Genomic DNA, 17,124 nt, shown 5'->3' on the forward strand with positions numbered 1-17,124 from the left:
CATTCCTGAATGCAAGAACTGCTTTCTTGTAGTACGAGAAATTATTCCTACAAATGTAAATATTCCTAAACATTTTCAGTCCTGCATGGGAATCAAAAGGAATTTCTGTTTACAATTTAGTTCCTTAAAAGTTCCATTAATGTTTGGTTTTGTATGTTGAAGAACAAATATTTGGGAAGAAAAAGTAATTCATTGGTAAATGATGAGATGCATTTACTCTTGCAAAAGTTATTTACACAAATCTTTTAAAATACATTACAATTAGTACCATCAAATGATTAATCCAAAATTTTGTTTGCATAATATATGTGTGCTATGTATACATATTTATTATGTTTATATAAAGACACACACATGCAGTATATATTTTGAAAATGTTTAAATGAATTTTTCATGTATACATTTATATTCATATAATTTATATTATATATAAATATATTTAATATATAAACATAACATTTTTAAAAATATATACATGCATGTATGTGTATTTATATACACTTAATATACGCAGTGCACACACGTATATTATGTAATCAAAAATTTTATTTTGGATGCCGTTAATTGTGATTATTCATTTGACAGCACTAGTTACATAATAAACAACCAGCCAGTAACTACACTGATTTAAGTCACACAAGCCTTCAAAATAAATGAAAATGCACCTTTTTCAAATTTTTAAATAAGAATCTAAAATCTTTTGAATCTAATTCCGAATTATTCATTCGTGCATACGTTTTTTTGACCTTGTAATTTTTCAGAATTCAAAATCCAGTCAATAACCATTGGATATAAGTCTGCACTCTATTATTGTTTTGTCACTAATCCATTACACTCAGGTGTAGGTCACCATAAGAAAGAAAATATTTGCTGCATTGTAAGCTTTGTTTGTTTGTTTCACTCAAAAGAACATGCTGTATGGTTTAAATTCGTTAAAATAAATTTATATGAAAAAAAACTAATGCTTTTCGGAACAAGAACAGGATCTCAGTTCTCAACTCTGCTGTAAAGAAATACAAGGTGCAAAAATCTCTTGAACACCTTCAGAATAAGTGTCGTCATATACTGCATGAAACACATTACATGCTGTAACAGATTACGTGACTGCAGACATAACTGCCAGAGAAAAGTTCTCCTGTCCTCGTGCTGAAGATTACATGTCCTCGACCTCAGCTTTATTCAGTAAGGAAGTTCATAAACACTGGCCCGCTTCATCAAGATTAATGTCATCACCCCCTCACTCAGGGCAGGTCAAGATTCTCACCGTGTATCACATTTTTAGCTAATCGAATTTGCCGTGCCGTTCCACTTGACTCTTGGCCCAGAGACCTGGCTCGTACCCACCAAAGCTCTGCATGACTGGTGTATGAGAACCATTCCAGCCTGTTTTTTTTTTGTCAAAATTATTCTCTATTAATTTCATGTGTGCCAGTTGATATCATCCTTACGAGCGCGTGTCTCGTTCTTTTAGCACACAACTCCCAATTCTCTTGATGGTTTCTATTTCTCACTCAGCCTCTTTTCAGTCCTGTCTCTCCAGACACGGCTGCTCTTTCCTTTTTCTCTCCTTCTGCTGCTCCTCTCGCACACTCTTTCACTGCTATCGTTTTCACAGCTTCTGATCTCACCCCTCCATCCCATTTCATCCGTTTCTCTTGCATATCCCTTTCCAGCAACTGATGGAGTCTCTGGATCGCCTGAAGTCTCAGACCAAGGAGCTGAAGGATGCCCACCAGCAGCGGAAGCTGGCCATGCAGGAGTTCTCAGAGCTGAACGAGCGCATGGCTGAGCTGCGCTCGCAGAAGCAGCGTCTGTCAAGGCAGCTGCGGGACAAGGAGGAGGAGATGGAGGTGGTGATGCCGAAGATCGATGCCATGCGCCAGGACATCCGCAAAACCGAGAAGGCCCGCAAAGAGGTGAGCAGCATGATTGAAGGGGGTCACGCGGCCCCTCTTGTAATGCTATGACTGTTTTGGATCTGTTTTTAAAGTAAATGGAGATGAATTGTCAGGAGTTTTCAATCAGGAAGACGTATTCACGCTACATGTGTCATCCTGGTATTCCGAACCCGTGCCGTGTTTATTACTCCGCGTCATCATGTTAACACCCCTGGGGCTGACAGAGGGCACAGTCAGATGAAAACAAGGCCTTGGAATGTGCCACATTTTTGAAGTTCATCAGTCACGCTCCAGAGAGAGACGGACTCAACAGCTCCAAATCTCCCTAGACGACAGCAGGAATGTCTTTACACCCCTTCCTGCCCCCTCCCGTCCCTGCAGACCAGCCTCACGGACCCCATGACCTCCTCTGGACCTCAGTGACTAACTCGAGCCAGATGGACGACACTGATCGCAGTGCTGACTGCAGCTGGATTGAGACCCTCCCCCATTTATATGCTCTTTTCTTTTATGTTTCGTTTCTTTCTCTCTCATGCACAAGGCGGAAGCGTCTCGGGGCGAACAAAAATGTTGTTCTTGATGTCAGGATCTTTTTAGTGTTCAGAGACATAATGTCTCGCGGGGTGTGTGTAGTTGAAATTAGGTCAAGATTGAAGGGTTTATGAGAATGTCAATACGAATCCTTTTTTTTTTTTTTTTTTTTTTCATATTGATTGTTTTTCTTGTGTGTGTGTGTGTGTGTGTGTGTAATAGCTGGAGTCTCAGCTGGAGGATGCGCGTGCCGAAGCCTCTAAGGAGCGTAAGCTCAGAGAGCACAGTGAAGTCTACTCTAAACAACTGGAGAGCGAGCTGGAGATGCTCAAGGTCAGAGGTCACTCATTCATAAACTGCCTCTTTACTGACTTCAGCCAACTTATGAATCTTTTATGGGTGAATCTCACGATAACATGTCTGGGTCATATTTAACCACAAATTCGCTACAAAAAATAAATAGTATAAATTGTTTAAATAAAATAAATTATTTATTTATTATAATACCTATTATTAAATACTCAAATATGTATTATATTATTATATATTGTGGCGGGACGACCAAATGACAGACACAGTGGGTGTGGCGTCAGGCCTTGGAGAGGCTTTTATTAACAAAAAAATATAACAAAGTGTCCAGGAAAAAGGGGAATCAAGTGTCCAAAATAAAACGGGATCTGGTGTCCTCGTCATGCTGCGGGGTTCGTGCAGGGAAGGGCAGTGGTCAGGAAGGAAGGGTCCAGGTAAGGGGCGGAGTCCGGCCCCTTCTTCCAGCGGCTTCGTCCTTCTCTCTGCCCACGGTGCTTGAAGGGACTAGATGGCCCGGCATCCTGGCCCGACGGCCGTGTAACGGGTGCGGTTCTCGTCCGGACCGTGGGTCCGGTAGCTCACGACTCTGGCGGCACGGGAGTCCCTCTACGCACCCTTCCTGGACCCACGAGGACACTAGCGTGCATGCACGGGGAAGAGACCGTTCTCCCGAGGAGAGGCGCGCTCGGCATTTAAACAGCGGCGGTGATGAGGCTTCATTCGGTTCAGGTGTGCCCCATCACACGCCGCCAGCCCTGGCTATTTCAGAACCCCTCCTGTCTCACGCACCCACTCCTGTCGGGAGCCTGGCGAAGGGTGGCGATTAAGGGACGGGGTGATGCTGATAATTAGGGGGAGGCAGCCGACTCGTCACATTATATATACTATTTTGTCTAAAACAAAAAAAGTAAAATCCATCACATTAAATGCTACAAGTGTATTTAGGCCTCACGTCATTATTTACAGTATAAAAAATGGGTATTTATTTTTACATTTAATAAAGGTTACATTTAATAGGGTTATTAAAGTATTAGTGTTTTAAAATAATTTTAATTAATTTTAATGAAGTGTCAGATGACAACAAAGGTAAACTACATTAAAGGAAATATGTATGATATCGACTTATAAAAAAAAATCTCTAACATCACCCAGAAAACCCATATGGTGCAGATATATTGTGCATGCCTAATTTCAAGCTGAATAATATTTTGTCTGGTTTTTGGATAAAATATAGCATGTTCTTGACAGCTTCTCTGAGATTCACCATTTTCCTTATCCGTTATCTTGTACCTCTCTACTGCCTTCCACCCTGTTAACCTCATATGTCACCTTGCTTTCCATCCTGTCTTTCTTTTTTCTCCAGCCTTGCGTAGGATATCCTGTCGGGTTATTTTGAGCAGGATGGTCCTCCTTTGTTTTATGTTTTTTCCATCTGCATGAAAGTCAAGAAGACCCCTTTGCCTCCTTGCTCACTCTTCTTCCTGTGCTCTCCATTATGTGTCTGTTTGTATATGGTTGTAGGGCTGTATATTAATTAAAATTACTCACTGTGTTTATTGCAGTAATGAATTGTGTTAAATTAAAGTGTTAATAGCTCAAATATATTTGTAAATCTCTTTTGTTTTAGGATATCTCTCACTCAGATTGTTTCTTTCTCAGGTCAAGCAGGGAACGGGTCGCGCCTCAGGTCCCAGTTCAGAGACTCAGCAGGAGCTCACCAAGCTGAAGTCAGAGCTGGATAAGAAGGTGCTGTTCTATGAGGAGGAGCTGGTGAGACATGATGCCAGCCACACTACAGAGCTGAAGAACCTGAGGAAGGAGCTCCATGACTCTGAGGGTCAACAGCTGTCACTGAACAAAGAGCTGCTGGTGCTCAAAGACAAACTGGAAAAGGCCAAGAGAGAGCGGTAAGCTGCACTGTCACCTGTCCAGGTTGTGGGTTGACACCAAAAGATTTGATTCCAGCTAGTGATAGTTGAAAATGAGGTTGTCAGCATTGGCTGAAACCTAAGAAAAAATTGTATATGCAAAAAAAAATATATATATATATATATAAATAATGAATAAATTTTTTGAAAGAGTCTCTTATGCTAACCAAGGCAGCATTTATTTGAGCAAAAATACTGTAGAACTGTGTTGTAATAATATTCAAAATATTATTACAATTTAAAATAAATGTTTTCTGTTTTATCATCTTGTATTATTTTATCATCAACTCCTCCTGGAATATAAATGTAGAGTGCTTGATTTTTTTCAATGCATGCTGTAAGCAAATACAACACGGATTTAAAGTGAACCAAGCCTGAGATGGCATTATGTTGCCCACTGAAATGAACCATGTACAGAAGCACTGCACTCACATTCGTGACTTAATATGTGTTTGAACATTTTACAGACAATTTTGAGCACCCCAACTATTCACTTTGAAATGAATGTTTTTAATTAAAATAAATAATTCATATCACAATGTAGATTTTAATGCAGCACTGTCTTCAGCCATTAAAAAAAAAAAAATCATATCGATCTCTAATTCCAGAACTATTTCTATACACACAGGCAAACCGAGATGGACGAGGCCATGGGTGCGCTGAAGGAGAAGTTTGAACGTGAACGCAACCTTCTGAGTGAAGAAAACCGTAAACTCACTGCAGAAACAGACAGGGTAGGACACCATATTTCATATTGCAAGAGGCCACGTTGAGTATCAGTTTTTTGAGTAATATTCAGTCCTTGAAACTGATCCTGAAATCTCCTCCCCTGCAGCTCTGCAACTTTGTGGACAAGCTGACGGCTCAGAATAGGCAGCTGGAGGATGAGCTCCAAGATCTGGCATCGAAGAAAGAGAGTGTAGCACACTGGGAAGCACAGATTGCTGAGATTATCCAATGGTGAGAAAGACCTCCCTCACATTCGTTTGTATGTGGCTCATTTGTAGCCATCAAAAGCTACAATTCGCCAAAATAAACATTCTTGTGTTTCTTCAGTGGTACACAAAAGGATTTTTGCCTGAATTATATCTTGAATTGCAATAAAATATGTCTTGGATTGGTGACATTGTGGACAAATAGCCAAATTTATGACTGTATATATTTTGTAGGGTGAGTGATGAGAAAGATGCACGTGGCTACCTTCAGGCTCTGGCCTCCAAGATGACGGAAGAGTTGGAGTCTCTGCGTAGCTCAAGTCTGGGATCCAGAACGCTGGTAAACATCACAAATTTTGATTTGATATTAAAAGAGGGGAAGTTACGTTGTTATCGGAGAATATTTCCAGCTGTATTTCCCAGAGCTGCATAATCAAGCGTTCACCACTGAACTCCCAGTTAAACAGCTGATCTGCTGTTATGCTCCAGTTTTAGTTTATAGGGATTTATAGGGCATCTGTTACGAGAGTGAGACTTCTAATTTTGTCAGTGAGTTGAAAGCTCTCTCTCTCTCTCTCTCACTCTCTCTCTTAACTCCTTGGAGCTGTAGCACAGTAACATTAGATTTGCTTTAAATAGCAAATCTAATAGAAATTGATTGAAGGGAAGTGACATGTTAATGTTGTAGGTGTAGGAGGTCACATTTGATTTAATATCCTTTTCTAAGGATGTTAAAGACTGACTGTAGGAGATTGGCATTAGTGCCTTTCCCTCTTGAAAGTGCTGTTTGTTATTGCCATAGTGGGATCTGCTGATGAGAACTATTGTTTCACGGCCCTGAAGGTTTGGGTTTGAAGCCACTGACTGTCCAAAGATGTGGTCAATGTCGCTTATTCACAAATTGAACTAATTGGCTTAATTGCAGGGTTGCTATGGGATATGGTACAAATAGAAGTCAATAGACTTTGGCTATTGGAGAAGTTTGCCATTATCGTCCTGTGTTTGGGTCATAGAGTTAAAAAATTACAGATTTAATTCATTAAAATGCCATGTTTTTGGTTGTGGTTTTGTTGATTTTCAAAATAATTTCTGTAAACAAAATTCAGACATTTCTTGTTGGAATATGACTGAACATTACTTTCTACTTCCTCAGATGTGTCTCAAGGAATTAAATTAATAGGCCGTTCAGTCTTAAAATACACAACTGTTCAAAAGTTTGGGGTCAGTAGGATTTTATTTTGGAAAAAAAATTATTCAGCAAGGATACATTCTATTGGTCAAAATGCTAGTAAATATATTTGTAATCTTAAAAAATATTTCTATTAAAAAAATCTGTTCCTTTGAACTGTCAATTCATCAAGAAATTTACACAAAAATATTAAAGCACCACAACTGTTTCAACATTGATAATAATAAGAAGAAATGTTTCTTGAGCAGCAAATCAGCATATTAATATGATTGCTGAAAGTTCATGTGACACTGAAGACTGGCGTAATGATGCTGAAAATTCAGCTTTGCATCACAGGAGTGAATTACATATTAAAAAAATATTAAAATAGAAAAGAACATTTAGAATTGTAATAATACTCGACAGTATTACTGTACAGTATTGTGTTATTTACAATATTTACTGCATATTTATGATTGAACAAATGCAGCTTTGTTCTTTCAAAAACATTAAAACTTAAAAAAAAAAAAAAAAGTACTGTCCCCAAACTTTGGTAGTGTATACATTTAAATATTTGTGATTTATTATACATTAAAATCAAATTATTATAACATTTTATATAGAGATTTAAATTATATATTTATTTATTTATTTGTATACTTTTGTGTACATTTGAATTACTATATCAGCAAGGCCCGGGAGTAAGCATGCCAACCCAGAGGTCAATGGTGGCACCTCGGGTCACCAAGCGGGTGAGTGTATCCATCAAACCTCCAATCAGTGTGGAGAAGTTCCAAAAAGAAGGCGGAGCACAAGATTGTTTTCTTGGCCATTGGCCAATCAATCTCTCATTCATCTGTCCAGATTACTTAAAGGATGGTTTGCAAACCTCTTAGGGTTACCAGATTTTTTTACAGCTGAAATTTCAAAGGTCAGATGAATGAAAATGCTGCATCAGCTCTCCTCATTGCTGATCATAATTCATATAACATAGACAACATTTCAGATAAGATCGCTTCCATTGTTCTTATGAGGTCAAGTGTGTATACCCTTAACTTTCCGCTTGCACGCTATTGGATGACATTAAATCAGTCATGCTGAGAAGTCATTAACTCGATAAGCTTAAACAATGGAGTGAGTGCTGCAGTATTAAGTTTAATTGTGAGCGTGTTTGAGAGCCACACTGAAAAATACACGCAGCTCAAATGTAAAGCTGATGAGTTGTGCCAGGAACACTCCTATGAACGCCCTTCACCGTCTCTCACTTCCCATCAGCTGTGGCCGTGCAGTCACTTCATGCGTTTAATCAATGAAATGGATGTAATCCTCTTCTTTCATTCCTCAGTATTCAGCTGTCCTTCAGCCATGCACCATCTCTTTTTTAGTAAATTACTGTCTCGTCGCCAAATAGCTCATGGAGACAAATGTTGTCTTGTAGCCACACGTGTAAATAGTGGAGCATTGGTGACAGCTGAGATCAATAGCTATTAAACTGGTGGAGATCTAAGATAAGCCCTCACGAGCCATCGGATTTATGGGAAATGCATCTTAAGGGATTCCATTCCTGTGCTAGAGAGGATTTACGGTATCGGTTATGTGATGCAGTGCATTTTTTCCATGCATGATGCTTTCTCTGTGCTTTTGAAGAGCATCTTGTTTTTACGATCATCACAAAACATTGAGTAAATACATGATTGCACTGCTTCTTGACATTGTAGAGGCAGGATTTTATAGTCCACAGACAACTACAAAAGTCCCTAAACAAACATAATATAATCTATCTTTAAATAATAACGGCTTTCAATTAAAATGGAGTAAACTGATTGATCGCAAAAGTTGTTTTAAGACCTGCTGCATCATAATGGAGTATGCAAAGTCTCCTTTTTCTGGCTTCTTTTCAAAACACGCATCTCCTTTCCTTGGCAGGATCCTTTGTGGAAGGTGCGCCGCAGTCAAAAGTTGGACATGTCTGCCCGTCTGGAGCTGCAGTCGGCCTTGGAAGCTGAAATCCGTGCCAAGCAACTGGTTCAGGATGAGCTGCGCAAGGTCAAAGCTGCCAACATCTCTTTCGAGAGGTAAGTCTTTGATTCTGCTATAATAAGCGACCTTTTTATTTATTTAGGTTGTTGTTCAAAGTCTCTTCTTCTGTTTAAATAAACTGAGCAAATGCTTTTGGGGATAATAGCAGGTAAGCCTGGTGCCCGCTGTGTGTGTTGCATGGGACTGGTTCAGTCTTATTTACACATTATAAAAGGACACATTATTAGTTCAAATGATCTTACTTTTTGGACTTTCTCGCCTACAGCAAACTGAAGGATACAGAGGCCAAGAACAAAGAGTTGGAGGAACAGCTCGAGAATATGAAGAAGGAGATGGAGGAGAGCCGCTCGCGATCAGACAAAGGTGAAAATGATGATGCATGTTATGACTTTTCCCTTTATATGCAAGACTTATTTTATACGATGTGTCTATAAACCATGAGGTTGCATATTATCTCATCTTTTTAAGGAACACCTGAAGAGAACCTTAAATAAATGATGCTAGTTGGTAAATGAATAGATTTTTGTATAATTCCGTATTATTCCTGGCAATTTTTTTTCACTTTACTGTAGGCCTGAAACTGCCTGACTTCCAGGACTCCATCTTTGAGTACTTCAATACCTCTCCCCTGGCCCATGACCTGACATTCAGAGTAAGTGTTTCTGATAGTATCTGGCCATCTGCTACTACATTACATGCATTAACAAGCCTCTCTCCATTCATTTCATCATCCTAATGACTTTCTGGCTCAGAAAATCAGAGACCTAATAGACCTAATAGTTTATCAAAGTGAAAAGGGGACGTCAGTAGTATCCAGATTGAAACATTAGAGTATATACACGTTTATGAATGTCTAGCAGATACTGGAGACTGGTTCTGATGTCCCTGATCTACTTAGTTGCCTCAGGCATCTGTATTCTTAAACTGTCCTTTTTCTTTTTGATTGTTAGTTTGTTGGAACGGGTTGAAATGCATCTTGACAGTTTTTTTCAGCATCTCACACCATGAGTGCTGCATTTCACATACCTACAAACTCAAGTGAAACTTTTGGCTAAATGTACTGCTCTGATGTTGAAATGGGCCATTCATGCGATTCGTGCAAATCCTAGGAGAGTTTTCTTTTATTATATGAATGTATCTCTAAAGGGAACTGACTGTCTATAGAAAAGTACAGATGGCATTTCCTTTTCATCCTACCTCCATATGATGCCTAATAAAGTGGTGTTTATAAGCACTGCCCTGATTTGTCTACAGAGGCATAAGCGCCACCTACTGTCAGAAAGAGAATTTTCGCATTTTCATTCTGCCCGTCTGACGCTTTTGTTCAGACCAATGCGAAAAATAAATATAGTGATTAATATAATGTATAATAATTTAGCATTTTCACTTTTCTTAATTATCTAAAGGTTTTATTTGAAATGTGAAGTTGCCTAAATTGTTGATTTTTTTATGTCATTTTATGGTTTAGGATGTTACGGTAGACATTGGAATTGTCAAAACTATATTGCTACCTAAACATAGTTCTATTCTAATTTAAGAATTTTTGAAGAACTATTGCTACTGCTGATTCCAATATTTTAAGAATTTAAAAAGTATTGATGGGTTTTATTAGATACAAATAATTTACCGTTTTTGCCCATCTGGAGTTTCCAGGTTTGATTTCAAATGCTGTATCAAGCTCAAAAACTTAAAAAATTCATAGCAAGATGACTGCAGTCAGTTTCTGCTGCTTTTGAGCTCAAGAGTGAGTCTTGTGTTGACCAGCCTCCACTTAGCCTACTGGTGTAGATGTGTGATATGAGGCTTCCTGTCCTGCCTCATCCTGAAATCACTGACTCCAAACAGTTATGTAGCTTTCAGTCACAGTTTACATTGGAACAGTATAGCTGATGACGAAGACTTGAGCGATGGATTTACTACAGTCACTGAGTCAGTTCAGTTCATGGCCAAATGGTCCATCATGCTTTGATTGCCTCCTCAGAGACAAAGGCAACTGGGCAATTTTGCAAGTCTGATGCCTATCTTTCAGTTTAATGAAACTGCTTCCTTATTGCAGTGCATTAAAGTCAGATCAGGTTGACACATGTAGCCAGTCTGTATTTCTGAGACTCGTGGGAATATAGGGAACGACCTAAAGTGAAAGCAAGTTCATAAAGACAAAAGCTGTGTTACCTGTCATCTTATTTTTGTCCCCCTCAAAAAAAAAAGGACTCTGTCTCCTCCTCATCCGCATCTTCTCTGCTTGCATTTTGGGATGAAGTAAGTTTGCTGAACAAAGCTCCTTCCTCTGTCAACTTTAACCTTGGCAGGAGTGATCTGTCAGCAGACAAAGTGTCTCAAGTCACATTGTAGTTAATCTTGTGCTTTGCCTAAATAAAATGGCACTCACATTACTTGCTGTATGTTAATCATGCCTGACTCACCATTTAAGGCCAGACATTGACCATACAACTTATATTCAGCCTAACCAGCATGCCCCTCAGTTTGCTACACCTATTTTGTCTGCTGACCGTGTTCCTCTGCCATATTGCAACCAGACCCTAGATCCAATTCAGTCTAATTGTAGGTGCTAAAGGTTAGAGACTCACATTTAGCATCCAGCAGTTAGTATTAACCACCTCTCCACTGCCTTCTAACCTCTTAAACGGCTAATGTGAATAACGTCACTCTCCATGTGTCAAGTCTGCAAATGCACTAATCCGTTAGTTAACTCTTAGAGCCTGCTAGGACAATAAACATCCATAATTTAAATTGAATGACTAAGGCAACCAGCCGTAAAATGAATCGAATTAAATCAAATGAATGAGAGATGATTAAATTGTGGGGGTTGTTTTGCGAATATTTATAACCTACCAATATAGGCGATAATGGTAAGTATGTGCTTGTCAGCTAATTGAACATGAAAGTAATTCTCTGAGGAAAAAGTCAATTCATTTCTTAATGATTTTAATTACCTGTCGGACTTTGTGCATCTTCATTTTTTTTGTATCACCCTTAATTGATAGCGTTCACATGTGTGCATTCACATGTTGCATAGATACACAGTTAGACCATATCAGTATGTTTTGTTTAACGGTATTGTATTGTGCTTGGTAAGTATTATTTGTGCATAATTTTGGGGCTTAATTGCAGATAATGTTAGCCAAGGATGGTGTATTAGTTTACAAATGCATCCTGAGATAAATTATAGTTGGCATAGGATTCATTAGGATTCTTTACACACACTTTTGCATTTTATATAAATTTGAAAGAATCTTGAAAAAATGTATCGTGGTTTTCACAATAATATTAAGCAGCACTGTTTCATCGTTGATATTAAGATATGTTTCTTGAGAACCAAATTCAGCTTTGCCATGTTAATGTATCATTTTATTAATAGGTATAAACCTCATGCTCATGACTTTCACGAGTGAGCACATGACTTCTGAATGCGTATTAGTTATGACTAATAATACATTTCATAAATGTCATCTCAGTCACATTGTGACAATGTTTGCCTGGCTTGAATCTGTTAGTATAGCTTTTTGGGGAAACTAAAGGATGTTTTTAAAGCTTTTGACCTCATCTGCTGCCCATAAAGATACCATGTAAGTGGAATAAAAATAGCCCCCAGCAAATGATGCATACACATTTTGAGCTGTGTCCCAACTGTGGTCTTTTTCCCTCAGACAAGCTCCGTCGGTGATGTGGATGCCACACCCCAGAAGACAGACATCCCTACTTCCTCCCTATCAGTGGCTTCAGAACAGGATGTGAGTGTCCACCTAACACTTCCTATTACATTCTGCTGCTGTCAGACTTCCTGTCTGATACATTGGCCATTGATTTAGTAATTTCCTGAATAGTAATGGATAGGACGAAGCTTAAAATTTTTTTTAAAAATGCTGTAAGGTTTTGACATGAGTACTCAAATATACTTGTTTGGTATTACACATTTTATATATAAATATTATTATTATATTTTTTGGATAGAATTTATGTAGCTTTTATTTCTGGAACTGTTGTATTACTCCTTTAGGAACCAGTCAAGCCTCAAGCAACCACCCCTGCTGCCCCTTCTCCAATCTATCAGCCCACGCTAAGTGCGCCAAAGGTAAAACCACCATATGATGTGTCTGACTCATCATTAGCCTGTTTCCTTTAGGTCCTTTAAGTCTTTCAGCATCTTATTATTAGCTTTCCAACATCAACATGCATTCGTTCCTTTGACTATTAATATTTTGTTTATATCAACAGCCTAAAGCTCATCAGCTGAGCATTAAGACTTTCTCCAGCCCGACCCAGTGCACTCACTGTACCTCCCTGATGGTGGGCCAGATCCGACAGGGTTATGCCTGCGAGGGTGAGCTGAGTATTAATGATAAATGAGATCAGAGACAGTGGGTTGGGGAAATAAGGAGCTTTTGATCTCTTGATGCCAGTTTCACTTGTCAAGTTTTTGAATGTTTGATAATTCTCTCTCCCTCTTTTAGTATGCTCTTTCATCTGCCACGTGTCCTGTAAAGACTATGCGCCCCAGGTTTGCCCCATTCCTCCAGAGCAAGCCAAGAGGCCTCTGGGTATTGATGTGCAGAGGGGCATTGGCACAGCGTACAAAGGTTTTGTCAGGGTGAGAATGATAATGTAGTAAAGTTTCTCTTCTTAAGGGTTGAATGGTGAAATGTCACTTATTTTTATCTCACTTGAGCACTTGCATTGAACTTGATTGTATTTCCTACTGGATGTTTTACTAAATATACATTGAATTGCAGTATTGGTTTGCTCCTCTTTCAGATCCCGAAGCCCACAGGAGTGAAGAAGGGCTGGCAGAGGGCATATGCTGTAGTGTGTGACTGTAAGCTCTTCCTCTATGAGGTGCCAGAGGGGAAGTCCACTCAGCCTGGTGTGATGGCCAGTCAGGTCCTCGACTTGAGGTCAGGATTAGTCACATTCTCAAATCATATATACTTACACACAGTCATCGATTAATGTAATTTGCTACAATGCTATTCAAAGGTTTGGGTTCTGTAAATGTTTTAGAAATATAATGTCTCTTATGCGTGCCAAGGCTACATTTATTTGATCAAAAATACAGCAAAATCAGTAATACAGTGAAATATTATTATAATTTCAAACAACTGTTTTCTTTTTGAATATATTTTAAAATGTAATTTATTCTCATGATGGCAAAACAGAATTTTCAGCTGCGATCACTCCAGTCTTCAGTCTAACGTGATTCTTCAGAAGATGCTGATTTGATGCTCAAGAAACATTTATTATCAATGTTAAAAAACAGCTTTTTTTCAAGATACTCTGATTAATAGAATGTTCAAAAGTAGAGGATTTATTTGAAATCAAAATCTTTTGTAACGTGTACATGTCTTTAACTGTCACTTTTGATCAATCTAACGCATCCTTGCCAAATAAAAGTTTGAACTTAAACTTACTTACCCCAAACTTTTAGTGTAAATAAAGTATGTACAATCAGGCAGTCATTATTTCAAAATAAACCCAAACAGACTGAATATAGTATTAAGCGGCATTTTTCATTTTTGTGACATTGTTTCTTTCTTTTCCTCACAGAGATGAAGAGTTCTCTGTAAGCTCTGTGTTGGCATCTGACGTGATCCATGCCAGTCGTAAAGACATTCCCTGCATATTTAGGGTATGTTTCAAAATGTGTCCTGTTCCTTAAATGGTTGCTACATTTGCCTAATCATGCATCCCGATAATTAACTATATTTGCCCTGAACTGCACAGGTAGCATCATCCGCTTCGAACTCTCCAGTCCGGCCAGTGCCTCTGCTGGTGTTAGCTGAGAGTGAGGCGGAGAAGAGGAAGTGGGTGGGCATTCTAGAGGGCCTGCAGAACATCCTGGCCAAGAACCGCCTGAAGAACCGTGTGGTGCATGTCCTGCATGAGGCCTACGACAGCAGCCTGCCTGCCATCAAAACTACACTCTCTGCTGCCATCGTAGGTAAGTACAGCGTTAGAGCCTGTGATCTTATTCTCTGAGATTGATACTAATCAGTCAGTTAAATGAATCAATATAATGTTCCACTTTCCCCCATTTTCAGGAGAGCAACAAACATTTCTTGACACTGTTTACATTCATTTATGATGATCAAAAATGCTGCTTTTTTTGTCCATTATTACCCTTATTTGACTCTGATTTTGGTCAACATTATTTTATTTTTTTTAATTTAGTTAGTTATTGTTAAAAACTGTTTTTAGTTAAAACATTTTAAACACCATTTCTAATTCTTGTTTAATTCTGACCTTGAAATAAGTACTTTGATACTTAATACTTTAATTTTACTTAAGTCAAATTAATTTGTCACACCAGAGGACCATTTAAAAGAAATTAGCAAATGTCAAAAGGTAATTTAAAAATAGTGAATAGCTTCTATTTTAAAAACTTCTATGTTAATATTTCATATAGGTTTTTAACAAAAGGTTCTTGCAGGGTTGTTCTATAAATAATCCTTATTAGGGCTGGGTTTTGACACAGATTTCACGATTCGATTCGATTCTCATTCACAAGCTTGCGATTCGATTACCAATTCGATTCAATATTGATTATTTTGGATGCATATCAGGTACAGTACATGCTAAATTTTCTCAAGGAAAAAAAACCTCAACTAATGCTGTAAAATATACATAAGTCAGTTGGTACTACATTGTAATATTGAATATTAAAATTGACTGATTTGTGCTGTACAACTGCTTAAATTGCACTTAATTAAGTTTTTATAATTAGGTTAGAATTACTTCAGTTAGTTGTTTGGAAATATACACATTTAAATAGTGGCTGTCATAAAAACTTGGACGGATTTATTCAAACATAAAACATTAAAGAATAGTAAAAAAAAATTATAATTAATATATTATATGGTGCGTATATTTAGCTAAATGCTCCTCTCTACAGTTTATTTTTCTGGCTAACTAATGAGTTTATAATCACCGAATATGTTTTTTCTGAGGTAAATATGACGTTACGTGACATTGTTTACAAGCCATTATATTGATGTCTTTGCGCGGCTGAAACACTGATTGAGAGATTACATGAGACAGGATACGGATTGTAAAGTTGTACTCTTTCTTTTACTTACCTTTGGATGCTTAACTTAGTCATGTTTATTTTGTGCTGAAACTGGTATTAATGCGGAGATTTGATCAGTTCACATACGCTACGCGCTGCCGTTTCTGTTGATCGATGCACTCCAGCAATCTGTCACTCCACATTAAACAGCGCCAAAACGACATTTATTGTTTGAATACTGCAACACAATGGACATAAATTGAAATCTGAGACTTTGTTTCATATGAAAAGTACCAAAGCACAATGCTTATGCGATATATTGAATGGGAAGTGCCCTTCAATGTTCTGTCCATTAACTGAAAACAGGCTAGGCTAATCAATTCTTGGGATATAAGAATCGATATAGTTTTGTAAAAATGAGAATAGATTCAAATTGACATACCAATATTTTTTCCCCAGCCCTAATCCTTATTGAATTTCTGTTTTTATTTGTCATATGTTTTCATCTCCTCTATGAATATATCAGTATAAATGCCATTACAGTTGTGCATTTGGAAATGATTTTGTCTAAGAATAAGAATAATATCCGGTATTAATATTTGCAATCAAATAAAAAATTATAGCTAGAGACAATTTTACCTAGGAGTAGCTTTATGAACTCTATGAACAAATTTATGAAGGAAAGGACTTTCAATGGAGGGGCAAAAATTGCTTTATATTAAAAAAATCTTCATTTGGTTTTGAATGTGACCAAAAGTCTTATGAGTTTGGAACCACACTATTTTCTGTTGAATTTTTGGTTGAACTATCACTTTAAGGGTTGACGCATCGTATTCACAAATATTCCATTCACAAATCATATCTGTCCTGCTTTTGTCTCTACAGATCGAGAACGAATTGCGTTGGGGACAGAAGATGGCCTGTTTGTAGTCGAGATCACCAGAGATGGTAGCATTACTCTGTATAGCACAGATTTAGTTCTTCAGCATTATTTTCACTATTATTAATTTCGCATGATCCTTTTTTCAGTCATTGTTCGTGCTGCTGACTGTAAAAGAGTCTGCCAGATTGAGCTCATGCCCAAAGAGAAGATGGTGGCCCTGCTTTCTGGCCGTAACCGCCATGTCCATTTATACCCCTGGGCGGCACTGGAGGGTGCGGATGTTAATTTCGATGCCAAGTTGACGGATACAAAAGGCTGCCAGGCTATGACTATAGGTAACCTACGCCCCGGTGGTCCAGCGTGTCTCCTAGCAGGTGTGAAGCGGCTGGTCATCTGCTACGAAATCACTCG

The 17,124-nt window shown here is 38.2% G+C and overlaps 1 protein-coding gene across 1 annotated transcript in view; it reads left to right on the forward strand.

Moving 5' to 3' along the window:
• cdc42bpb (CDC42 binding protein kinase beta (DMPK-like)) overlaps positions 1-17,124 on the forward strand; it is a 97,927-nt gene that overhangs the window by 70,825 nt on the left and 9,978 nt on the right. The window contains exons 12-30 of the mRNA XM_016245370.1: positions 1,674-1,916; positions 2,652-2,762; positions 4,398-4,645; positions 5,295-5,400; positions 5,502-5,626; positions 5,836-5,941; positions 8,696-8,844; positions 9,075-9,172; positions 9,382-9,461; positions 11,018-11,068; positions 12,478-12,561; positions 12,828-12,902; positions 13,046-13,151; positions 13,282-13,418; positions 13,583-13,722; positions 14,372-14,453; positions 14,549-14,765; positions 16,716-16,778; positions 16,860-17,118. Of these exons, the coding sequence (XP_016100856.1) occupies positions 1,674-1,916; positions 2,652-2,762; positions 4,398-4,645; positions 5,295-5,400; positions 5,502-5,626; positions 5,836-5,941; positions 8,696-8,844; positions 9,075-9,172; positions 9,382-9,461; positions 11,018-11,068; positions 12,478-12,561; positions 12,828-12,902; positions 13,046-13,151; positions 13,282-13,418; positions 13,583-13,722; positions 14,372-14,453; positions 14,549-14,765; positions 16,716-16,778; positions 16,860-17,118 (2,480 nt within the window). The remainder of the gene's footprint in view (positions 1-1,673; positions 1,917-2,651; positions 2,763-4,397; positions 4,646-5,294; positions 5,401-5,501; positions 5,627-5,835; positions 5,942-8,695; positions 8,845-9,074; positions 9,173-9,381; positions 9,462-11,017; positions 11,069-12,477; positions 12,562-12,827; positions 12,903-13,045; positions 13,152-13,281; positions 13,419-13,582; positions 13,723-14,371; positions 14,454-14,548; positions 14,766-16,715; positions 16,779-16,859; positions 17,119-17,124) is intronic.

Source organism: Sinocyclocheilus grahami, unplaced genomic scaffold, assembly GCF_001515645.1.
Source record: "Sinocyclocheilus grahami isolate Dianchi unplaced genomic scaffold, SAMN03320097.WGS_v1.1 scaffold754.1, whole genome shotgun sequence".
Classification (NCBI taxonomy): domain Eukaryota; kingdom Metazoa; phylum Chordata; class Actinopteri; order Cypriniformes; family Cyprinidae; genus Sinocyclocheilus; species Sinocyclocheilus grahami.